This window comes from Chiroxiphia lanceolata, chromosome 5, assembly GCF_009829145.1.
Source record: "Chiroxiphia lanceolata isolate bChiLan1 chromosome 5, bChiLan1.pri, whole genome shotgun sequence".
Lineage (NCBI taxonomy): Eukaryota > Metazoa > Chordata > Aves > Passeriformes > Pipridae > Chiroxiphia > Chiroxiphia lanceolata.
In genome coordinates this window covers 68,187,917-68,213,656 of record NC_045641.1, presented here as the reverse complement: position 1 = coordinate 68,213,656, position 25,740 = coordinate 68,187,917, and the positions used below count along the sequence as shown (strand labels likewise).

The 25,740-nt window shown below is 39.9% G+C and overlaps 1 protein-coding gene across 3 annotated transcripts; it reads right to left on the bottom strand.

The window, feature by feature from the left end:
- Positions 1-3,720: 3,720 nt before the first annotated feature.
- C5H12orf4 (chromosome 5 C12orf4 homolog) lies at positions 3,721-25,678 on the bottom strand. 3 transcript variants are annotated; one of them, XM_032688633.1, is made up of 15 exons: positions 25,603-25,678; positions 24,978-25,089; positions 24,222-24,421; positions 23,801-23,946; positions 22,516-22,697; positions 21,237-21,336; positions 21,020-21,141; positions 18,668-18,774; positions 16,861-17,058; positions 14,349-14,477; positions 13,197-13,265; positions 11,961-12,163; positions 6,212-6,269; positions 4,901-4,968; positions 3,721-3,991 (listed from the first exon to the last, which is right to left on the bottom strand). In XM_032688633.1, the coding sequence occupies exons 3-15, from the start codon at positions 24,397-24,399 to the stop codon at positions 3,899-3,901; spliced, it is 1,653 nt and encodes a 550-aa protein (XP_032544524.1). In that variant the 5' UTR covers positions 24,400-24,421; positions 24,978-25,089; positions 25,603-25,678; the 3' UTR covers positions 3,721-3,898. The 3 variants fall into 3 exon arrangements, with proteins under 3 accessions (XP_032544524.1, XP_032544523.1, XP_032544522.1); XM_032688632.1 differs by lacking the exon at positions 25,603-25,678 and having other exon boundaries at positions 24,978-25,333; XM_032688631.1 differs by lacking the exons at positions 24,978-25,089; positions 25,603-25,678 and having other exon boundaries at positions 14,370-14,477; positions 24,222-24,443.
- Between the last annotated feature and the right edge of the window lie 62 nt (positions 25,679-25,740).

Below are 25,740 nucleotides of genomic sequence, written 5' to 3'. Positions count from 1 at the left end.
CAGCCTTCAAAAGAGCTTTACAGATTTCTTATGGGTTTCTCTATAGCTTAAAATCATCAGGGCAGCCTGTACCATGTGCAGAGAAAGAAGTTAGCCCATTCCAAATGGGAATTAAGATGCAATTTATATGCCCACTTCAGATGCTGTGAACCTGCCACCCATGCTGAGCCTGTAGTCACCTATGGAAGTACTTGGTACTGAAGCATGGGATATGAAAATGTTTCCAAGAACTGAAAGGCTTTGCTTCTAAATATTCAAAAATGCATTTTCAAGAATAACAAGCACATAAGACAACTGGCTGTGTTCTGAGCTCACTCAGATTTGGTAACCTCAGGCTACCTTCACCATACATGCTCTCCCCAGGGCTCAGCCCAGGAGCAAGTTGTTTGTCCTTGTGCATAAGAATATATTCTTCTAATTCTGTGGTCCCACGGGACCACAATCCTGTGGTTGCTACTGACTTCTACCACATCCACTATCTAGTATGAAGTAATAAATGTATTTTTATGCAGTATTGATGGTGTGCCCTGGTACCTCCATGAGGCAAAGATACAAGAAGAGGGCAGGCATCTCTTTACACTGCTGACCTGGTGTGAATACCAGCAAATAGCTATATATTTTTGGATATAGCACAGGCAAGAAATAAGAGTAAATGAGGCCTGCAAGGACTAATGCTCAAAATATCATGCAAGTGTAAATTAAACTTTCCTCCAATGAGGGGAAAATGAGACACAGATGAAACAGACTGATCAACTTTTAAGCTCACAGAAATCACAGAACTGGGTTAGAGTGTGTGATCTCAGTCCTAACTGAGATGGAACCAGGTGTTCTTTAAGGTCCTTTCCAACCCGAACCATTCCACGATAATTTCCTCCTTTACACTATATCCCTTCTTCCATAATCACCTTCTGTGGCTTCACTCATCTCTGATACAATGGGAAAAGTTATAAAATAACTCTTCTGTCTTTCAGCTGAACTTAGATTGTGCTCTCCAGAGAGAACTACTGCAGAAGGAAAGACCCCAGATACAATTCCCACCCCTCTGGGCAGTGCCATCTACCAACAGGGAAATTTCTGGCATCGCAGCAGGGGACAGGCAGGACAAGGTCTGTACATCTGTGTCTCAACTGCCTGCATTCTGCTGCCCTTATTTGCCACCAGTTAGCATGTGAGCAAACAGACAGGGATCACAGAGCTGGGGACAATAGGTGAAGGTCAGTAACTTATATCCTTGACAAATCAAGACTCTTGGCAATTTTTTTTCCTTGCAACATCCTCAGTTCAGACTCTGCAAAGGGCACCTGCAGTTTACAGTGGTCACCACGAGCAGGTTAATAAAGCTGAACAACGGCATTTGCTCCTCACTCCTCCTAGTGGCAAAAATTTTTTATTCAATACGAGCCATGCCTGCAATTTTACACGACATTTTCAAGGCATTAAATCCTGTCATCCTTCCAAGGAATAGTGCACTGCATATACAAATAGAAAACCTCATTCCCATTAAGTCACTTTCCTCTTAATCTTGAATAGCTTTTCATGACCCAAACAGGGTTTCTGAGAAATTGCAGCCTGCATGTTACAGTTGCTGGGTACAGATCAAACAGAAAGTGCAGTTTAGGTGATCCCATTTCTATATTCTGGGTTTTTTCCTAAAAGGCAGCTAAAAATCTGCTGTTACCACCACTTCCTTGGGAACAGATATGAAAAGTGGGAATAATACATGTTGTGTCAAGGATCCTTCTGACAAAGATTCCCTCTGGCAGGACAATTCAGCACTTCCAAGGGTCAGACTTCAGTAAGCAGAACTAATAGGCTCCCCATACCATTCCAACCACTTTGACTTTCCAAAACCTCATCTCTAGAGCTTGTTTGTTCTTTTTAGTACCAAAGACCAACTGCTGACAAGTTTCTGTGCAACCTCCTGAGGACTGAAAACACACATTCAAAAAATAAAAGGCAAAAAGCTTAACTATTTTCTTAGAAATTAGCAGCAGTTTCACCAAAGTGCAACTAAATTAAATGGTTTCTTCCTGCTTTGGCAAAGGAACGGGCATAATTTTTATTAACAAATAGTCTAGAAGTATAAGTAAGACATTTGCTCAAGGACTGCCAGTGTTCCACAGGCTCCTTGTTGGTGGATGTGATGACTGAAGGGAAAAATAAAACTAAAAATCTGTAACACAGACCTTTATCACAACACAGATAAGTCTTAGAGCTTATAAAAAGGGATACTTCTGCCACCACACCTTTCCTAAACAGAATAGTGTTAGAGCACTTGCTTTTCTGGGACCAGAGTTTGATTTCAGCTGAAGGCCAGCAATGTAAAGTGAGCTCTAATAGGATTAATCCAGCTCCTTCTAGATGAATTTACATCCTTCTTTTCTAGAACACCAAATTAGATTGCATTACTTGCATGATTCCTCTTTAGAAGTTGCTGGCAGAGGAAAAGAAAGTATTTAACAGTTCAGCAAGAGATGTTTGCTGGGTCACTTAAATGGCTTCTTACAGCATGCAGGACTCAAAAATACTAAGCTGAGAGTCTGTTATTACACAGTGACTTTATACACATCATGAACTCGTGATTATTCCTTGGATTCTCTGTGAGAATTTTAAATTATGCAGTTTCCCCACAAGGGAGCTTTGCCATCTTTGCATTTGTCAAACTAAATCACTTTCAAAGAAAATCACAATGGAGATAGAAAAGAATTTGGGTTTTAATTAGCTTTCAGGTTTTCCAGTTTTCAAGTGCAGAATTTCAGCAATGCATAGGCAGAGATTTCTGACTCCAGCTCTGCCAGGATCCCCACACTTCCTACACAGCAGAACTGTGGATCTGAGGAGTCACCTGGGACCTTCCCCTCCCCATCTGCTTTGCCGTGAGCCCAACAGTCCTGGCAATCCCAGGAATCCCAGTTCCAGACAGGACTTTCCCTGTGGCCAGTCTCTGCATAGAAGGGCTCCTTCCAGTCTCCTGGGTCCACAGCTGAGTTCCAGGATGTCCAAGAAGGAGGAAAAACAGTTCCCAATATTGTCCTTACCTGCCATCACTGGGATGCAAGGCTGGTTTGGTTGGGGTTTTTTGACTGGATTCAAGTTCGTCCCAAGAAATTCCATAGCTGCATCTTGAGCTGTCTCCCCAGAATTTCTGATTATTCATAAAATGTTAATAACTAATAAGCAGTAAATTATACCTGTACAACAGTCCAGAACACTTTAGTGTTCCTACTAAGTTGTTCATATGACACACTTGTCAATATGAAGTCTGAAAATGAAGCAAAAAGCAAACACAGTAAAAAAAAAAAAGGAAGAAATAATAATTAAAAATTCTAATTATTGTCACAGGTCTATAATAATTTGATTTTTTAAACACTCCCATGATTTACAAAATGTACCAGGTTAAATGTTTGATTAATGTCTTTCATTCTGTAAAAATGGGGCAGTAATACATGTTATTTTGTGGTCACTGTTACAAATTACACCAAAGTTATTCCAAGGAGACACCTGACATTGTTTTTCTAAATCACTGAGAAAATTCAGAAAATGTTTGTAAAAGTCAACAACTAGAAGAACCTTGTTCCTACTCTTATGCCTACTCACGTATGAGGAGGATCGCCTATAAATTTCTGTAGATTACATACAATAAGTTACATTGAATGTCTTTCAGATAAAGTTTAGGACTTCAACATCAATACTGTGCTGAAACAAAGCAAGAGGCAAAAATCAGCTGCTCACATCCAGGTACAGACAGCATTTATCTTTTATTATGATGACACGATTCCTGAAAATGCAACAAATACCATTTCAGGGTCATCATCCCTCAGGAAAGAGACATTCTAGTCCAGAATCTCTTTAATCTCATCCTCTGTCCAACAGGATACAGCTTTCTGCTCCTCAAAATTCAGTGCTTCGAGGTCAGAGTCAGTGTAGAGGATACTCTGAAGATCTGGGGGAGCATGTTGCTCAGTTGGTAAAACATTTCCTCGGAAATTGTCTGGGGAAAAAAAAAAACACACCAGTAAGCTTTGGTTTTTGGAAGAATTAAGTCTCTCTCAACCTTGTTTCTTGACATTTCAGAGAATTGCTGCTTTTCAGGAGACCACACAGATAATTTTCAAACTGTGTGTTATAATCCTACTTAATTAAATTAAAAGACTGACCTAAAAACACTGTATTTATGTGACATATCCATTTCCAGTAGATTTCTTGTTCCAATAATTATTTCTACCTAGCAAAAGCCGGATAGTGCTGCTTGTTATCTACAGGACTCCTGCTCTCTGAATTCCAGCATTAGATTAAACTTCAGTATTTATTCTTGGCTTCCTCCTTGCTCAGCAGCTTCCTACTTTGTCAAGAAATACATGTTATTTCTTTCCTGACATAACTCTGATTTTATGTCCAGCACTGCCTTTTATCTTTGGAAAACTTCCTGTTTCTGAAGATCAGCTACAACTCCAAATTAAATCATTTCAGAACCTTAATTACAAGTAACTTCAAATACCCGGAGTAATTCAGGTTTTTGTGGAAGCATGACTGAAGTGACTGCATTGCAGCTTTCCAAGTTGCTAGATGTTATGACTAATAAACACCTAAATTCTGTAATGCAAGGTTAGCCTATCTCCTCAGGGTAACAGGAAAAAAAGTCTCTTTTTCAAAAATGATGCACATTTGGAAAGCTGAACTTCCCAGTTTGAAATTTTAGCATCCTCAGAAGATACTACTGGATATTCAAAAATATAAACCTTAATCCTGTTTTACAGGCAAGGAACCAAAACCACACTGATTAATTTAAGCTCACCCCAAAAGAGCAGGGAATAGCAAACACATCAAAACTAGATCTGCTGACATGTAACTTCTTTTTCCAACAGTCTCCTAGGTTGGATGTGAATTTGGTTTAACCTACCTGTGGTACCAGGAATTGTACAGTCCGAGAAATTCCTCCATCCCACGAGGCCATTTCCATCATGAAACCTAAAATAACAGCATTTCTTATATATCCATGTAATATTTACCATTAATCACACCAGCATCAATCAGTGAGGGAGTTTTCATATAAAAGTAGGGATGGATGACATATCCATCAGGAATTACTAAAGGTCACTATAGGAAGAGGTTCCTCAAGTAGGTGGTAGAAAGAACACTACTAACATTTTAAATTGAATGACTGGTTCAAGTATTTAAGTGCAGCACACAAAAATACAGAAAGTAATAACAACACTTGGAAAGACAGAAAACCATGCTGAGTCACGAGGACTTTCCATCAAAGAGATGAATTAGTATATAAATTAGTCTCGGAAAAATGCAGGGAATTCCATTGTTTGAGGCAATCAAAATACAAAGGGCACTGGAAATTACAGAATCATAGAATCATAGAATAGTTTGGGTTGGAAGGCACCTGAAAGATCAACCAGTTCCAACCCCCTGCCATGGGCAGGGACACGTTCCACTAGCCCACGTTGCTCAGAGCCCCATCCAACCTGGCCTTCAACATTTCCAGGAATGGGGCAGCCACAGCTGCTCTGGGCAACCTGTACCAGGGCCTCCCCACCCTCCCAGGGAAGAATTCCTTCGTAAACCTCCTCTCTGTCAGTTTGAAGCCATTCCCCCTTCTCCTGTCACTCCAGGCCCTTGGAAATAGTCTCTCTCCATCTTCCTTGTGGGCTCCCTTCAGGTCCTGGAAGGCCACCATTAGGTCACCCCAAAGGCTTCTCTTCTCCAGGCTGAACAATCCCAACTCTCTCAGCCTTTCCTCACAGCAGAGCTGCTCCATCCCTCTGATCATCTTGGTGTCCCTCCTCTGGCCTTGCTCCGACAGCTCCATGTCCTTGCTGTGCTGTGCCCCCAGAGCTGGAGGCAGCACTGCAGGGAGGTCTCCCCAGAGCAGAGGGGCAGAATCCCCCCTTCACCTCTAACAGCAGCTCTTGCCCTCCTTCAGAAACTTCTCAAAGCAGCAATAAGCACTTTTTCTTCTCTATGTTTAAGTTGTAAAGATCCTTCTGAAACATTTTTTATCTCAGTACTCTAAGTGTCTGAGAGTATTTCCTGGTGTGACAGTTAATAGTTTCAAAGGAAAAAATATAAGTGTGTTTAACAAATGATAAATTTTGAAAAACACCTTTTTAATTTTTTTTGTAAAATACACAGCCTGAGCTGAGAGTGGATGTCACCAAATGCAACACAAACCAAAACCCAACCAAAGCATTCACTGACATACCTTTGACACACTTGAACACGAGCTCTGCCCTCTTCAAGCACCATGGAATGGTCATTTCCTAAAAATGAATAAAAGAAAAGCCTCAGTGCACAATGGATCTAACCAACAAGAGTGACAGGGAAATCATTAAAAGTAATATGTTTTTGTTGCAGACCCTCATTTTTCCTGCAGCATTACAGACTGAGTTTCCCAGAGTGTTCTGGGCAGGTGGTATATACCTTACAGGAGATCATAAAAGCACTGCCATTGCTTATTGGCAGGAGACCCCAATGTCAGAACGCTTTTATACAGGAAAATGCAGGAAAATGTCCAATATCCAACTGACAAATGTCAGGTTCATGCTTCAGCTAGTCAAAACCAGGCTCTTGACCACATCTTAACAGTATAATGACTTCTATCTGTTCTTGATGATTTTGGTGGAGGTTACTTGGCACACCCACAGCCTTCAGCAAAACCTTCTGTCTAATACTGGAACTAGAAGCAGCCCTTCTCCTCTAAAACTGCATTTATGTTAACAGTAAAAACAAACAAAATTCATCTTCATCTGATGAAGGAGTTTCAGATACAACAGAGAGCAAATCCTTACCTAAAGTTCAATAGCAAAACGTGGCATGCAAACCACATGTGTTTAAGATATGGCTACAAGTATTGGACTAAATAATTTAAGTTAACAGTTTAAATAATCTCGTACATTAAACATTCTTTGGTTGAATATTCCTAGTCAGAGACAGAATAACTCACTGTAAACACTTCTCAGAAAGAAAACGGTCTCTATTTGTTCAGATGTACTCTCAAGATGAAGATGAGCACTTCCTAGTCTGAATACAGGAACAGAGACATGGAAACCAATTTATCTTCCCAGGTACCTTTTCAAATGTAAGCTTTACATCATTTTCTATTCACAAAAAAACCCCAAACCAGCCAGCCTTTATTTTGCAATGTCAAACACTGCAATCTGACATTATCAAAGAGCTTAATTTCAGGATTAAAGAAAGTTATTTGAGAGGAAAGGTTATCTAAGAATGATAACACTGAAGCAATAAACTGAATGCGTGGCCAAAATTCCTACTGAGGTGGGAGTATCCCTTGCCCTCCCCAAAATACACAATACGTTAAAAACAGCGTAAGTTAGAAATGTCTTTTCAGAAAACTTTCATTATGTAAATCACTGCATCAATAGATGCTGCTTTTAGGGTATTCAACACATTAATCAGAGCAATGCTGAACAAGTATTGGTTTGGGGTTTTTTAATTTCCATGCTTTCTAGAAGAAACACGTGATCTTTATTATAACTTATCTGCCCACATGTGCTTTCTGTCACAATAATTTAGGTGTTTATTGTTGGTTTTGATCTCTGTTTTGGCTTGGGTAAAAAAACAAGTGACTAAGAAGAAAAGTTCTCTCTTGGGACTACCTTGTGCAATTACTGATGGGAACTAAGCCTTAAAAGGGTTGATTGAAACAGCAGGATATGACACTATTCCTTGGACTGTTTTAGAGGAACACAGATGTTAAATTTTGTGGGCACTCAAGGAAATAACAGGTTGAATCCAGAATGTCACTCCACGAAAGCCACAGGAACTGAAAATGATGTTGCAGTGATTCATTTCTAATCCATCTTTAACAATGTAAGTTCTCATGAATTTGCCATATTATCAGGATTTTTCTCTATGTGCAGACTAAGTAACAGTTGTGAAAACGATGATCATTTAAGTACCAATTCAAAATACAGTGCAGAATGCAGGAAGTAAAAAAGCAAACACCCCATCTCCTATAGTGAGTTTTGGTCAATAGCATTCAAGTAAGTAAAAAAACCACCTGGAATTCTGGGTGTTGTTCACTAGCAGAGACCACACCTCACTCCCTTCTAGGATGCAATGATTTTGTCAAATTAAGATTTCTTCTCCTCATGTAGAAAAAAAAAAAAGGGAGGGAGGGAGACCAGCTTCATTGATTAGAAAGAAATGCTACAAAATATTTTCTTTTGATTTAATTTGTGACGGGCTCACTACATGGGGCTGCTGCTTTTAAAAAAACTAAGGGCTTATGCTTTTGCAGAACCACATCATAATCAGGTAACGAAAACACTAAAGTCCATAAACATCTTGTGGGACAAAGATTTCAAACCAAAAGATTGTGAATAGGGTTGGTTCAAGAACACAGCCGGGCCTGGGGCCGGGCCGCACCGAGCACACGCGTCCCGGGAGGAGAAGTGTAGGGAACAGAACAAAGGTCTTTATGTAACCTTTGTTGATCTCATCAAGGCTTTTGATAATGTGAGCAGAAAAGGTCTATGGCAGATTTTGGAATGTTTAGGTTGTCCCTCCAAGTTCCTTAAAATGATCATCTCATCCATGAGGATCAGCACGGCCAAGTCAGATATGGCAATGCACTTTCTGAACCCTTTCTAATAACTAATGGTGTGAAACAAGGCTGTGTTCTTGCACCAACCCTATTCACAATCTTTTTCAGCACGATGCTCCAAAGGGCCACGGCAGTCCTCGAGAGTCAGGACGGTATCTACATTCGATATCATACTGATGGAAGCCTTTTCAACCTAAGGCGACTGAAGGCCCACACCAAGACCTTAAACCATCTCCTCCAGGAGCTGCTTTACGCTGATGACGCCGACCTTGTCACTCACACAGAAGCAGCTCTGCAGCGTTTAACATCCTGCTTTGCAGATGCTGCTGAGCTCTTTGGACTGGAAGTCAGCTTGAAGAAGACAGAAGTTCTCTATCAACCTGCACCTCAGGAAGTCTTCCATCATCCCCACATCACCATTGGCCAATCAGAGCTCAAATCAGTCCAGCAGTTTAATTACCTAGGCAGCCTCATCTCCTCGGATGGTAAGATTGACAGAGAGATAGACAACAGGTTAGCTAAGGCATATAGTGTTTTTGGAAAACTTCATAAAAGAGTTTGGTGAAATAAACACTTCAAGAAAAGTACCAAGATCAGTGTTTACAGAGTCATTGTGCTGTCTACTCTCTTATATGGTTCCGAATCATGGGTCATCTACCGCCACCACCTGCGTCTCCTAGAACGCTTCCATCAATGCTGCCTCTGTACAATCCTAAACATCCACTGGTCAGATTATGTGACCAATACATCTGTCCTAGAACAAGCAGCAGTCACAAGTATTGAGGCCATGCGTCTGAGAACACAGCTGCGATGGGCAGGGCACGTCTCCAGGATGAAGGACCACCGCCTCCCTAAGATCCTGCTTTATGGTGAACTTGCCACTGGCTGCTGCAAGAGAGGAGTCCCGAAGAGGAGATACAAGGACTCCCTGAAACAACATCTCAGCCTTGGCCACATTGATCTTCATCACTGGTCTACTCTGGCCTCCAATTAGGAGGCCTGGAGACACACCATCTATAACACTGCTGATGCCTTTGAGAACGCACGCAGGATCACTCTCGAGGAGAAAAGACAACGCAGAAAGAACCGTCTCTTGCAGAATTTACCACCTAAGGAGTCTTTCTGCTGTGCCTTTTGCAATCGGACGTGTCTATCTCGTATTGGCCTTTTTAGCCACCAGTATGCTTGTAATAAATGTGGATAGAGCCTTTTCCAAATCTTCGTCCGTTAAGCCCAGCCATAATAACAGTGATCAGAGAGAAACAGTGTCCATCTCTGGAAGTGTTCAAGGCCAGGATGGATGGGGCCCTGAGCAACCTTGTCTAGAGGAAGGAGTCTCCGTCCACAGCAGGAAGCTGGAACTGGATGATCTTTAAGGTCCCTTCCAACCCAGGCCATTGTGTGATTCTGTGATCACTTCTCTGAGGTTACAACCTTCCAACCATAAAAGAAAGCATAGAGAACACTCCTAATGAATGCCTGTCAGGGTGAAACATCTCTGCAGCTGGGCTCCTGGTTAACCACTTTACAAAAATGTTTTTATGTAGGTGGTAAACGCAGATTCAGAACTGGGGCTGCTAAAGGCACAGAGTTCAGGTTGAGCTTTCAGAAATCTGTCATTATTCACTTTTCCTTCACCAAGAAGTCACATATTTGCATGTTTCAAATGAGGTCAGCCAGCTGCAAAGCACTGTAATAAGCAATGCTGCCAATGCAAGTCACACAAGGCTGTTTTGCCTAAACATACGCTTATCATACACGACACTTTCTCCTTTTTCTGCAAAGACTTACAACTTCATATAGAACATAAATTGTTTTATCAGGACCTTTAAAGAATCCTGCACTAGACAAGAAGATTATTCTTCAGTTTCACACCTTCTCAAGACATGATGAACACTTGGTCTTCTGCTTTATTTGTATATTAAAATACAGATATGCAAATGAAAGCTAAAACTAACAAAGTTTAAATGAAACAAAAGAAGAGAAGAAGAATATAATCAGATGGCAACTTGGCTAAGAAAAAGGTCAATGAATTTGTGAAATACAGCAACTGGGTCCCATGAGTGACCCACACTCCTTCCCTGCATGTTGATTACTTGCATTTGTGCCCAAAACAAAGGACTTGATACAAATTTCAGAACTAATTCCATCTGTTCCTAAAAGTCTGCTTTTCTGCACGGTAATATATCCTTTAGAAGCTTCATTTTCCAACATTTTTACCTTTTGCATTGCTTGCTTTTTCATAATTGACCCTGATCCTACAAAAGGGGGGCCACTTCTACACTGTGCTCCAGTCAAATTCTGTTACAAAACCAGTCACTGCTTAAGGGAATACTCTCATGAGCCTTTACCTTGCTGTGACTCAGGCACTTCCCAAGAGGTAAAGGCAATATTGAAATTACAAGTGAAAAATCAAAGGATTACTTAAAAAAAACCCTACAACCGACTATAATTACCATTGATACCCTGGCATGGATGGCAAAATTATCTTTTTTTTCTCATTTCTTTAGGTTTATAGACTTTCCACCTCTTAAGGATATGGCTGTGCTGCCTGCCCATCACTTCTCTCCCTGCCTTCCCACCCCCTTTTCTTCTCTGCTGGTGTCTTCTGAGCCAGGTGTGACAGAGAAAAGAGGTTGCCAACAGTTTTAAATTACTGTGCACTGTGAAAAGTTACTGACTGAGAGAGAAGCTCTACATCAGAATCCCACTAAAGAAAATAAGACAGAACTCAGCCTAGTAGGTAAGAACACAAAGAGCCTCGGCAATATGCTGCCTCTTGCCCAGCTGGTATCTGGGAGGACTTACAGGAAAAAGGGACAAAATTTAAGGATGATATTGATTAGAGAGCGAAGAAGGAGAGAGTTAAAAGTAAAGGTGAAATTTGGTTGCTGTTGTGTAGGGCTGAGGTGCTAGAGAGTGGTATTTAGGAATACAGAACTCTAAGCTGAGCTTTGCTAGATCTGCAGCTCCTAAAACTTAGTTTTCAGGTTTTATAGCTAATGATAGTGAAAACTGGGGATCTGGTATCACTGCTTCATCAGCAAGTCTGAAGGTACAGTTCCTAAGCAAGAGCTGTTGCCACAAGACTCCACCTTTCATTAATACTCGTACAGCTGTGCAACGAGCTGGATCCAGGAAGTGAAGTGTCCAAAATGAGGGTAGGGAATAACAACTCCAAGTGATATAGCTGGTTGAAATGGTTTTAATTGGTTCAGTTCCTTTACCTGGGTCACCACACAGATCCAAGTGCCAGGACAGTGGTATGTGACTGAGATAGACCATCCCCATTTGGCTTAAACCAGCGCAAAACACACCCTTTGCAAAAATCACTTCGGTTGCACCCAAGGATATAAAACCAAACCAAACCTTTCCACTGACTTACTTCTGACATTTCATGCACCAGCAGGAGAGGAATGCTGATGGTGGTGATGTCGTGTGTGCAGCAGACTTTGAGGATGTTTCTGAGCCCCATGATTGCAGGATCCCGAGCAGTCACATTAACAGACCTCACGTTGTCATCCACGCACAGGTGAAAAGCAACATGGATTTCAGACAGATTGGAATGGCGTGTGATGTAGAATTCTCCTGCAGAATAACATAAACCAAGATCTCATGGTGGTGATCTGCATGAAATCCCCTTGTTAGGCAATGTAAGGACAGGGTCATTCAAGATAAAAGTCAAATAGAAATATACAGCAGAGATGGGAACAAGGAGATGAAAAATAAAGGTTAGGAACCGAGTGATCTCTTGGAATATCACTGTTTTACATTCATCCTACACTCATTTTCCTGCTTTGATGGGTTCCACTGGCATCATGGACATGTGGTGTAATAACACAACAGTGCCAGCACAGGCGGATATGATCTATATATAGTAGGAAGCAGCAAAACAAACACAGAGGAGGTGTAATACTCAAAATACACAATGCAAGCACTGAATTGCAGACAGATGTGGGAGGAGGAAATACCAAAAATGGATGGGTTCAAATAAAGGATGTGGAAACAGATAGTGGGTTACGTAACAACTGAGATATGGTACTGGAAGACAAAGGTATCAGTGATCATTAGAATTCAAAACAATTCATAAGAATGAGAAGATGAGTTGCAGAGTTGTTTGCAAACAACCATGTGTTCATCTTCAAACTCCACAGCAGCTTTCATTACTAAACATCAGGATATAGATACTTTCTCTGAGGTGAATGGATTTCTCCATTCCCAAGTTAAAAAAACATATCCTAAAGCGCTTTTCTGCATCGCAATAGTGATGTACACCCAGTTATTTTAAAAAATAAAATTAGCTGCTGGCATTTCAGTTTCATCTTTTCCCCAAGACGCTCAGAGATCTTTTTTTTTTCCACCCTCGAATTCTGAAAAGAAATTTTAGGCAAAGAGAAGTGATTTGCCCCAAGTCATATGATGCAATGGCAAAGCTGGGAATAGAAACCAGATGTCCTGACACCCAGTTCTCTGCCTTAGCCACAAGAACATCCTTCTCCTCTGATTGAGGTCAACTTGGGTTTAGTTTATAATTTATGTTCTGACTTTAGAGCTAAAAATGTGCATGTACAGAACACAACTTGCTTCAAGAAGGGGGGGGGGTCACTGCAACACAACTCACCCGGCAAAATATTGGACTGGTTTCGTTCAATATTCTTTAATTTATCTTCATTTCCACTCATTTTGTTTTCTGTACATAAACACACAGCAGAAACATTAAATAGGTCCTCTATTAATCACATTTTAGCACGAAAGTTTGATGTACTAAGATGATATTTGGCTTGACTTTTTACCACAAAGTCCACCAAAAGAAGGAGGATGGACAGAAGTGTTTTTGTTGCCTTCAAGACACAGCGAACTGAATCCTACCTCTAATTATTGACTTTCTTATCATATTCTATGATATCTCCTCATTTGGAAAAAACAAAACACAATTTCTCATACGTGGTACCGAACTTTCCAAATTGCCCCCACAACTACATAGCACCTATTACACTTTAAATGATGTAACAAATTTAACAAATTTATTCCTAATAGATTTACAAAAATCAGCGGTATTTACATAAAAGCAGCTTTCACTATTTCCCTCAAGACTACAGCAATATTTCCAAGAATAATGCAATATTCCCAAGAAAACCTGGTTTTCTATGTACTCCTATGAATTTTTTCACGTTCCTGACATATTTAAATCACACAGGTAGCTCTTTGCAAGAAAAACAAAGTTTGGGGATGTACAAACACCACGTGGTCAGAACATTTCATAGCCATTTGTAAATACAACTGCAAAGGAAATCATTCACAAAGATCTGGTCAGCATTAAAGGTACACACATTCAGTCAATTTATTATTCAATTTTTAGCATTCACTTTAAAGGAAGGGGAAAAAGTCATAACTCCTCTCCTGCTATTTTTAAAGATTTAAATTTAAATAGAAATAAAATGGAACCACAGATAAAGTCTGTGTTGCTACAGGTAGTTTAAACTGCAGAGGAAAGCAGGATGGCCTGATACACTTCCCATGCTGTTAAAGTGTGATCAGAACCTAAGGACTTGTATGTTGAGTTTTAGTAAAATTATATCTGTTATGGCAGCAAAGAGAGACTTTTATGAAAAGAGAATTTCATGTAGAAGTCTCAGGGTTTATTGCTAAACCCAAACATCCCAATTTTATAGATGAAGTAACTGCAGAAGAGTGGAATCAACTTGCCCCTGCCCACAAACATCCAGCTGCCCACTGTTCTATTTCAAGGAAAGTAATTTTGGTTGTCACTAACCATGGTGCCTTTTCGACTTACTGCTGCGCTGTGCTCGGGCCTTAAGTACAACTTTCTGGACAATTTCAAGCTGTTCTTGAATTCCAGGAAAGTGGAAATCCGTGCATTCTTGGCAAACAGTTGCAAAATCTAGGAAAAAAATAAGATTATGATCCGCGTCATCAGGCTGTGCTCAGTACCATTACATAATTCTACTCTACTGTTCAAGCAAGGCTACAAAGCTACAAAGTCAACCCCCTCAAAAGCAGACAAAGCCCTGCTGCACCCCCTTCCAATTTCTGAAAAAAAATTCGGAGAGGAACAAAATATTTTTTGAAATAAATTAAATGCTCGGGAAAAAAAAACCCCAAACCAAAGGATCAAACCAAACCAAACCAACTTTGAGTGTTGCTGCTCTTTAAACAAAACCAGCCAGAGCAAAAAAAAAAAAAAACAAACCACAAAAACCCCCAAAATAACAGCAATAATATGAGCATTAAATGTAATTGTGCTTTAAAAATGATGCCTTGTTACTAACAGTCTTTCAATCTGTGATACTTCGTTAAAACATATATAATAGATACTTCCTACAGCAACAATAACATTCCAGTTTGTTTTGAAAAATGAGAGCTATTAACGGAATTCTTAAACAGTGTATCTGGAAAACTGGAATTACAGTTCTTTCCTTTCAGTTCTCAAAACAGAGATCTTGAAAGTTAAAGAAAAGTGTCATCAGCTAAATAGAGCTGTGAGTTCCTTTTCCTGATAAAGAAGGTATTACAGCAGATTGGGAAATATACTGATAATTAGGATCACAATGTGACTGGTACTCTAAACTCCTTATGCTAATGTCCAGCTGTCTTGCCAAGGAAGTCAATAGGAGCCAAAACAAGTCTTCAGCAAAGAGTTTCCTCTTTTTACATGAAATCTCCATCATAAAAACTAAGCAATTCCTACTTACTTCCCATTTTGGAGTACCTGCTCTAATCCTCCTTTAATTTCTTAATGTGCTCTGTCTGTCTGGAGAGCACCATATATTCCTATGAACAGGTAGTGACAAGAACAGGCAGAGTAGACAGAAAAATCTTAATGTATCTTATCTTTTTGCATGACACCTCCATCTTAAAAACTATTTTCAAAAGGCTTTATTAAATTCTGGTGTCTAAAACCAAGGGAGAAAAAAGCTGATACTCCAAAAGAGTGTGTTTTCTGTGTGCATCAAAGTAAAATAAGGCTAGAAGACATCAGCTGAAAGCAAATAAATTGTACTTAAATTAACTTTAATTCATAATTTGTCTGGGTGCACTACAAGTATGAGCCACAGTAGCCTTAAAAAGCTCTAATAAAACACTTGAGGTAGATAAGGCATAAAGTATACAAAGAAACCATTCTCAGAGGTTTGAGAGAGTCCCTTCAGAAGTCAAAGAAATCCAAACTTATTGAGGATTGTATTTTACAGGTTGTGATATGGTCCATATTTTCCTCCTTTACCATGGTTGCAGGATCTCCTTGGTGGCTGGGAAAGGCAATTTTGTTTTTAAAGTTATTACCTAAATGTCTGTCTTATCACCTAAAATTTAGCATAAAAACAGATCTTCTGCTTTTGTTATTCATTTAAATATTTAAGTAGTTGAAAAAGTAACTGCAAGGAAGTATGAAATAATACTGTTATAATTAAACAGCTTGGGAATCATAAACAGCACAAATGCAACTGCAATTTTTACTGGTACACTTCCCTTTCTGTCTTCCTACAAGCCTGATTCCACACTGTTTCCAGGGAATATCAACCTCCAAAGTACATTTTTTTATGGCATGCTGGAATAATGACAAGTAATAGTGGTTCTAGTCATAAAAAAGACATTCCAAGTGCGAATATTTTGGAATTGAACTTCCAGACCAAGGTGGGAAGGTCAGCAATGTGATTCACAGAAAGTCCTGGGGATCAAATCAGAACAGGAACAAACACACATTCAGTTGGTAAACCTTGATAGAAAACACCTTCACCATAGTGTCCAGTTCCTCAAAAGACATGCACTTCAACCAATGCTACTAATCAAGCTTTCCAGGAATAGACCTGGAAGTAATATTCCTGTTGTTCATTTTTAATGGAATTCGTGCTATCAAAAGCACATGGCATTTTTATACATTTACTCATCACTTCAGCATACTCCCTTTTCATTTTTGCAAACAGGATTCAGCGTGCTAATCTGATATTAGAGAGTGAGAAGCCCCTATAAAAAGTCAGCCTAAGGCAGCAAAATCAACATCGAAATGTCCTCTCCAGCATGTTCCTCACTCAAACACAAAACCTAGGCAAGAGATGAGAGGGGTAACAGCACAACACTGTCCTCCACCCTTATCAGTGTCTCTTTTTGCATTTGTTACCCTTTTGCAAGGCCATATCCAAAACACTATCTCCACTAAAGTTAAATTTTACATTAGGGTCTCCACTAAATTTTAATATTACAAGGACTATTTTTTTGTGGGAGAAGACAGCAAGAATTTAAATGATACACCCCCTGGGAAATCTCACCTCTTTTGATCCCACTGTATGAACTGATCCTGTTGTCCACCAGCAAAACCATGCCACAAAGAGAAGTTGAATAGAGAGACATCGCAGTTTGAAGCCTGTGAAGCTTCACTCCACTTCGATGGTTGCGCTTGTGTTTGCAGAAATCCAACATATCAGCTCTCAGCAACCTCAAGTTGTGCATGGTCTTCAACTGAGCTCCTGCCCAGAACACACACAGCTCAATACACACAGTACAAGACAAAACTCAGGATTGTGATTAAAATGCAAGAGATCAAAGTGCTCCCCTAAGTTTTGCTGAAAAAGATCTGTGAGGGAGTTATAACCAACACCACTCAAAAAAAGTTCTTAACCCTATATTCAGTTTCACAGACGTATCAGCAGTTTGCAAAGGGTATTTTCAAAGTAAAGTATTTTCACATGCTGTCACAAAGCAAGGCTTGTTCACTCCTGAAATGAGTCTTGTTCCCTATTACAGAATCATTCAGGTTGGAAAAGACCTTCGAGATCATCAAGTCCTTTGACCAATCACCACCTTGTCAACTAGGCCAGAGTGCCACATCCAGTCTTTCCTTTAACATCTCCAAACTGGGGACTTCCCACCTCCCTGGGCAGCCCATTCCAGTGCTTGACGACCCTTTCCATGAAGAAATTCTTCCTGAGGAATACTGTAAGGCTATGGATTCAATACTAGTGTGTGGTGGTGTATCCTCTCCCCCCTTCCTTAGAACCACTCTACAGCCTCAGGAATTCCCGGTGGGCCTTGGTGTTTGTGTAATGAGTGTTAAGGTGAGGGAAGCATCCCTTGACCATCCTAGGAAGTCTTGCTAAAGTGGGAGCTGCACGGAGGTGAAGGACAAGAGCAGGGATCATCAGTCATCCCCTGACAGCCTTGAAACACTCTCTACCTGAACCATGGCCTGAGGGGAACGGTACCATTGCTGCTGGAGTTTCGGAAACAATTCCCAGTTGGTTTGGAAACTCCAGTAATTACCGACCTGAGGATGAAAATTTTACAGATGACTAAAGCCAATCATCTCATGACCGCTATGGATAGTGGTCCTAAGGGATGTCTTTGAGCTCTCCTGGACCCCAGCAGGATGCACTGGCATCTCCCTCTTATAGAGAAGCTTCTCAGAGCTGGCAACCTCTGAGGTTTGAGACACTTGGAGGATTGTCACTGCCTATCTCTGCCTAAATCATTTTAGATTGATTGCAATCCAATTTTCCTTTGTGTGCTTTATCTATATAGTAAGCAATAGAGTGAACCTTGCCTTTGAACCTTTTTGCTCCTTTGCAAATTTATATTAAAACTGCTTTGGCTGATGCCTTTGCTGGTGATTTTTTAAGCCACATAACAAGGTCAAAACAGCACAAGAAGTCTTTACTGCACAAACAAAAAAATGCAAATTTTAAGTATCTATTCTTCTGTTAACTGAGCACGAGAACTGAGTTTGATAACCACGTTTTCTTACCAAAAACCAGTTTTCTTACCAAGAAAAGTTAAAATATCATTTTTAAACACTATGGGTTTTGATGTTACTGTGCTTTTCTACATGAGTCACTTTGCTAAAGTGGATAAAACCTTACTTCTAGAGATGTCTTCCATGAAGTACATTTCAGATAGCTAGATAATGCTTGATACAGTTTATACCATCCTATTCTTCTCTTACACAAGTAAAGAACAAATACAAAATAAATTCTACATTATATACATTGACAGTTAAATACTGCAAACGATACATGGTTTAGATCCATTATTTATAAGCACCTCTTATGTTTGGTTTTGGGGTCAGTTTACTCCACTTACCTAAGTGAATAGTAAAGCTTTCTTCTAACAGCCTTTGTTCTTCATAAATTCTTCCATTTCCTTCCACAGATTCTCTCAGTTGACTGGGCTGAACCTTAATTTCATCACTAAAATAATGAGAAACATACATAATGGGAAGTTTATCCTTAATTTTTTGTTCAAGACCAACAACTCTGTGAAAGCTATCTAAAGTTTTCTCAGCTGGTCTGTAGAAACCAGGACACTAAACCTCCATGAACTACACTAATCTGGGGCTTTATCTTTACCTTGCTGGCAGCAGGGAGAGTAGACTCCACTGTTAGATTTACATGATTTGGCTTATTTGTAAAGCATTCCAAGACTGAGAAATAAAAATAAGTTTTATAACAAAATAAGAATGCAGGAATAAAAGGAAAAAAAAAATCTTCTCAGCCTATTTATAATAGCAAAAAACTTATTTATGAAGTTATCGGATAAAACATTTCTTTTTTCTCCCCACACAAAACTGGAGGTTAAAAAAAGCCTTATCAAATGTTCCACAGTGTTCAACCCACAAGGAAATTTTTCAGATATCAGTTTCAATTTTTTCCCTAATTCAGCTGTCTGTTAGTGATGCAATAAGTGCTGTTGATGCTGCGTGAAATAACATGAACATCTCTCCAATGTGAGTCCGCATCAATGAAATGTTTCTCTCTGTTTTCAAAGTGCCTCATCTCCAAAGGTGTTTTATAAACTTACAAAGGTGTTTTATAAACATTGCAAATGCCTAGTGATGAGATAGGACTGAAATATACCACTGAAAAATACATATACACACATACAAGCAATATCATAATGCATAAATATGTGCATCTCTCTCTCTTTTATGTCTATAGGTGTGTAACACACACACACATCTCTCTCTCTCTTTAACCTTCTAGTTGACCTGTTACAGACTTCCTTTGCATTATTTTCAAATGCATTAAGGACCTATAGTTTTTAAGACTGAACACAAGCAGAGAGACTCCCCTTTCTGCCATTGTATGAGAGCGCAATGATTAAAACACCATCACATCTACAATAAACACCCAAGAGTTATGAAGCTGAGACATCCTCACTGTCTCTCTGGAATTCCAGCATTCCAGTTCTAGCTTTCAGCTCCAAGCAACTTCACTCTGGTCTTATTTTACAGCAGTAAAATAAGAAGGCCAGAACCTGGAAAGAGGTTCACACTGTCAAGTATGAACAGCCTTTGCAATTTCATTATCTTTAGAGCCTCGTGGAAATAAATCAACAGAGCCAACATGAAAATTCTGTGGAAAAATATTTGAGGATTGGTCTTAGAGCCTGCACAGTCTGCAGGGATTAGAATCACTGGATTAGAATGTGGTCAAACTGCTTGTGAGCTGTGAAGTCCTAGGACATTCTGGGACTAACCTCAGAACTGCACAAGAACTTCCAAAACACAAATTCACAGACAAAAAAAAAATATCCTGAGGAAAGTAGTGAGAAAGCTAAACATACAGCACGATCTTCCAACATCTTTCCCCTCCTCTCTCTCTTCCCTCATGCTCTATACACTCAGTTTCCTTATCCCAAAAGGAAACACTTATGGGAAAGTAAAGTGTTTCATGCATTACAATCCATCCTGTCTCCTCTTATCCCTGGTAGCCACTTTGTTCAAAGGTGGTGTTTCCCATAAATTCCTTACTGTGTCCACCATCAGACTGACTCTTCTACCAACATGAGGGATAAGAAAGCATCAGGTTTTACTCCTTCTGTTTTCCTGTTAGTAGTAAAGGTGGTGGTTACTAGTGATAAAGACTAAGGATCACCCCACCACTTACAAATTCTAATTTCCCTGCTATTTTCTCAAACAGAAAGCTTTTCAATCCACTCTCTCCATAAACGTTCACACTAAAAAATGCCATTTTTTTAGCTGCCCAGTGATGTACACATCAAGTGGCTTATTAATTCCAAAATGTGATATTGTTACCATTATAACTATTATTATGGTATCAAGTCACCATTATTCTGCAGAACATCCTTAACTGATAACAAAAAGCCTTGTGAAATAGTGTTAAAGACAGACACAGGAAATAAAGGCAAAATAGGAGGAAACTCCATTCAGCTAAAGTTGTATATCAGTGCAGTAGAACACTTTCTGATACTGAAAGGTTATAGCATTACATAATGAAGAAACTCCTAATAATACAGACATTTAATTATGGTGGTTTATTTGCCTTTGATTTGCTTTGATTACCCTATTTAAATGTGTATATAGATATTATAATGACCCTAATAGGATTATATTATTCTGTTTAAAAGATTACATAAATGCAAGTCCTTTGAACTATTACAGGTGGAAGTAAGGATCACAGAGGAATTAAATACCTGATTGAGCTGTTGTTGGGATTCTTTAGGTCCTGATGAAGCTTTATCACCCATTCCTGATATTCCTGCTTCTGGATAGCAGTAGTCTGTTTTAATTCATTAGTCCACTTGTTCTCCAAATCCTGACAAGACAACAGCGATAGTTTGAGGGGTTTGGGTTTTCTTTTTAAGACATTTACGTGTATGATGTGTTTTAGTTCACTGGACCTCAGTTTACCTGCTGGGATTCAAAATGTTGAGCTGCTAAGGAATTCACATCCTGGTCAGTCAGTGATTTCCCAAGCTCCTGCATCACCTTATCCATTTCTGCTCCTTGTCTGAAAGAGATGAGAAACGCAGACTTCAAAAACCTGGCAGAAGAACACCCTTGTTGTGATAAAAGTAGTAGTAGTGGTAGAGTGAATAGTTATATCACTCCCAGATTTAGCAGTGAATATCCACAAAACAAATTAGAGTTAAGGATCAGGGATTCCAAGTCAGCTCCTGTGTCAACAAAACAACAACCTACACTCATTTGGGACACTCTCAGCCGCCACCAGAATAGGGAGTTTTCTGGTTATGACAAATAGATCTGATAAATTCCATCAGAGTCAATACACAGCTGCATCACACCTGAGCTCTAAAACATTATTGCTCTAAAACATTACTGCTAAAACATTTGAGAAGAGCCAATAAGCAGCGAAAAAGTTTACAAACCCGTTACTGGCAACATTTGTCCCCAAATTAGAAATATGTACAATTCAGTCTCAGAGAAACCATATGAACAGATGTGCATTGTATAATGTGAGCTTGAACACTCACAGTTCAAGAGGAGTATTGCCACTCAGGATGCTCAAACACACCTACTCAGTGTTCTGGGAGGAAAAGAAAAACACTGTATGTGTTCCCTCTTGTGGACAAAAAAGTCACCTGCAGCTATCCAAACTTATTCCAGAACTTGGGATTCAAATTCAACAGTTTCTGATTTATAGCTGCCTCAAGTCTTTTGCTAATCTTTTCATGTTAGAACAACAGAAATCAAAACTTATATTCTCCTCGGTCATTGAAAATAATAAAATCTAAGACCATCAAGGTAATATAAGACAGCTGTCCCTAATGAATCATGGAATCACGGAATGGGGTGGGTTGGAAGAGACCTTAAAGATATCTCTTTCCAATCCCCTTGTCATGGGCAGGGACACGTTCCACTATCCCAGGTTGCTCAGAGCCCCATCCAACCTGGCCTTGAACACTTCCAGGGATGGGGCAGCCACAGCTTCTCTGAGCAACCTGTGCCAGGGCCTCACCAAACTCACAGGTAAGAATTTCTTCCTAATATCCAATCTAAACCTCCTGTCTGTCAGTTTGAAGCCATTCCCCCTTCTCCTGTCCCTACATGCTCTCGTACTTAGTGTTTACACAAAACAAATACAAGTTGACGTATTGTCCTAAAAGTTTATACATCCAGTGACATGCAATAAGAGAGAAGAAAACATAAAAAATACAAAAAGGAATACCTTTCCCGTAGTTTTTTCAGTTCCACATCCCTTTCACTTATTAATTCCGAGATGCTGACAAAATAATTGTGCTCCAGGTTTAACAGCATTTCAGAAGCTGGAGAATGTATCAGATCATGATAAACATCTGCAAAATCTTCATCCCAGCTGGTTTCTTCAGGTCTGGCATGTTCTAACGTTGTCTAAGAATTTTAAAGAGATTTTAAAGCACGTGGTACCTTTTAGGACATACAAGGATCCCTCACAATGGTGGGGCAAAACCGAGTGGGCACACACACAGCTTTTACCATACGTACGTTATCTCTCCTAATTTAAACCTTCTACTTTAGCTTTAAATTCTCTCCTTTCCCATATTCTTTCTTGTTCAAAGCAACTGAAGGTAGAATCACTAAGGTTTGCACTACAGGGAGGACTTAAGAATTTTCACACGACACCAACTTGGAAAGAACAGCAATGTCTACAGTATTTGCAACTGATTAATTTTAGATAAGGCCCAAAACACCAGCTATGCAAACAAAAATGCTTTACTATCAAGGATGACTAACCTCTGATGTCACTAAGAATTTGATCAACAACAGTGATTTAAGAAAAGCTACTTTTATTGAACAAAGACTGGCCCAAAAGTGCCAGTTTTGCAAGCTCTTTATGAAATTTTTCCCAACATTTTTCTATATTCCATGAGAAGCAAACTCAATTCCTACAAACTTTTCCCCAAATACTGCAGTTTCTGTCAACTCTTTTTTTTGCCTTCACTAGGACCCCTCCAGTTCTTTCCCATTCCACTATTTTGAAGATCACAGGCAAAACTGGAAACCTTATTCCAGCTAAAGCCTCATTATTCCTAAATAATGTAGAAGAGTCACATGAACCCAAAAAATGAGCTAAAAGGTTGCACTCCATTGTGCACTTTGTCTTTATAGCCTTCATTGCTACTACGGAGATTTAGGAGTATCACTTTAATTTAAAAACACCACTCTTGCTTTAATTCTAATGCACTATAATCCTTATGCCTATTTTTGTTTGAATATCAACTGGTAAATGAACTAGCCCTTTACTTCCTCATTTTGTATCTTTTGAATCTACTACATTCAAGAAAACCCTGATGCAGAACTTGTAGGATGAGGACTCATGTTCACATGCTCATGTTCACACAAAAAACTGCATGAATTAATCAGTAAAAGTGAATTTCACTGTAATTTTGCCTCTTCACAACTGTGATTCTGTCTGTACTCGCACACTCTCACAAAACAAGTCCTGAATATTAACTTTCCAGCCTTAATCTTACCTCTTTATAAGCTTTAGCCCAAGTATCTGCCAGTTGGTTGATGTCTACTTTTCCTGATTTCACTGCTTCCAGGGCCACTTCAGCTTCTCTATCGTAATCTTTTATAGTTTCCTCTTTTATGAACTTGTTCAGAGATTGCTTCAGGTCTATATAACAAGAAGAGAATGGTCCACCAACAAAACACACCAACAGAAGTACCAGTAATCATCTAGGAAACATAAATAGTTTTTCTGAAAACCTTTTCCTTGGTCACCTTACTTGTTTGCACTGACAGTGATTGTCTTTGATGTTTCGCTGTTTAAAAAACATTTTTTAACACTGCTCTACTAAAATACCCCTTTTTTTTTTTTCCCCTTAAAGAAAGTTGCAAGACAATTGTGGACAAAGATATGTGACGCTGATTCAAGAAATGGATTCATACCATTTTCTACAAAGCATGGTAGGTTGTGCAGAACCATCAGACGTCCGTGTAAATGACTGATATTCTCTTGCACAGGGAATTTGAGAGGCACAGTGAGCACAAAATGTTCATTTCCAGCACTGAATGTGTACACATAGTCTCTTTCCCGAGTGTAAGTCTTTCCTTTATTAGGCTTCATCTTCTTGAGGTGGCTTCCTGCACTAGAAATAAAAATAACAAGAATTACATTCTTGTAAAATAAGAAAAACATAGCTTTGTTAATAATTTATAGCTTCTGTCATAAAAACTTAATCCCCCACATTTTCATAGATTCTCCCCTCAGTTTTGACTTCCAAACATATACAGCTGGAACTGGGGCATAAATCCCAGTTTCCAAAACACCAAATGCTACTAAACTGTATTTGTATTTCTAAATTATATCACTATATGAATTTGGGCCATTACTCTCAGAAATTACAGCATAAGTCTCCTGACTTAAAGGCATAACCAAGACAGATGGGAATCCTCATAAACAGAAAACTAACTGAAACACTCTAACTTCTGCCATGGATGTCTCAAAATCTGAAATCCTTCTCAGTGCACAAAGGTCTTCTTTCCTCCTTTGTGCAGATGGCACAGCTGGGGGGGGAGTAGAGCGGATGTTTGCAATAAGTTTTAGAGTTTGTCATTTTGTAACCTGTATTAAAAAAAAACAAAATCCAAAAGAAATGTAGGAGAGCTGTCTACAGAATGAAAATACGGGATGGGAGAACATACCTGCGTCGGTAATTTTACTCTCCTCTCGGGCTCCTCTGCTCATTCACATCCCTCTTTTTTGGACATTACCCGCAAAGCTGGACACATTGCTTCGGATGAAATCTCCCCAGTGCTAAAAACCACGGCCCAAGGTGAAGACAAAAAAAGAGAAAAAAAAAAAAGTAGAATTCATGGGATCAGTTTTTGGCGTTGTTTTGTTGTTTGTGTTTGGTTTTTTTTTTGCTGGATCTTCCTCTGAACAAACCCACGTGTTGGAAATAGATGAGACAGGTCAGATACACAAACAAATACCTCGGGGCAACCCATGCTAAAGCCAGGCGGTGTCCCCGCCCTTCCAGGAGCTGGATTCAAAGGGAAAACACTGGGACAAACACAAGCCTGACCAAGGTCTTTCTGCTGTCCCCCGAGGTTTAGTGGGGTAGAGGAGGTGGGCGTGACGAGGTGGCGGAGAGGCAGACGGGGACAAACCCCCTCTCCCAAATCTGCTACTGAAAAAAAAAAAAAAAAAAAAGGCAGGAGCAAAGCCGGCAGCGGGAAGGCACACGGCCCGCAGGATCCCCTCCCCGTTCTCCCAGCCCCGGGAAGGCTGCCGGGATAACCCGTGTCCCCCTCCCCGCGGGCTCACCTGCTCCGGGCGGGCACTGCGATAACCCGGCCGCCGGGGGAGGCGCTGACCCGGCGTGTTCCCGCCTCCCCGGCATCGCAGCTTCACGTCCGGAGAGGCAGATTCGGCTCTTTTTTCCGTGGCGAACGTGCTGAGAAA

Bases quoted from the DNA above. Each gene is read 5' to 3' on its own strand.
- C5H12orf4 (XM_032688633.1), bottom strand. From the start codon at position 24,399: ATGAAGCCTAATAAAGGAAAGACTTACACTCGGGAAAGAGACTATGTG. The intron at 21,142-21,236 runs GTAAACTGAGGT...TTGTCTTGTCAG, and splicing joins AACATTTTGAATCCCAGCAG to GATTTGGAGAACAAGTGGAC. The intron at 14,478-16,860 runs GTGAGATTTCCC...TTTTTTTCCTAG, and splicing joins ATACAGTGGGATCAAAAGAG to ATTTTGCAACTGTTTGCCAA.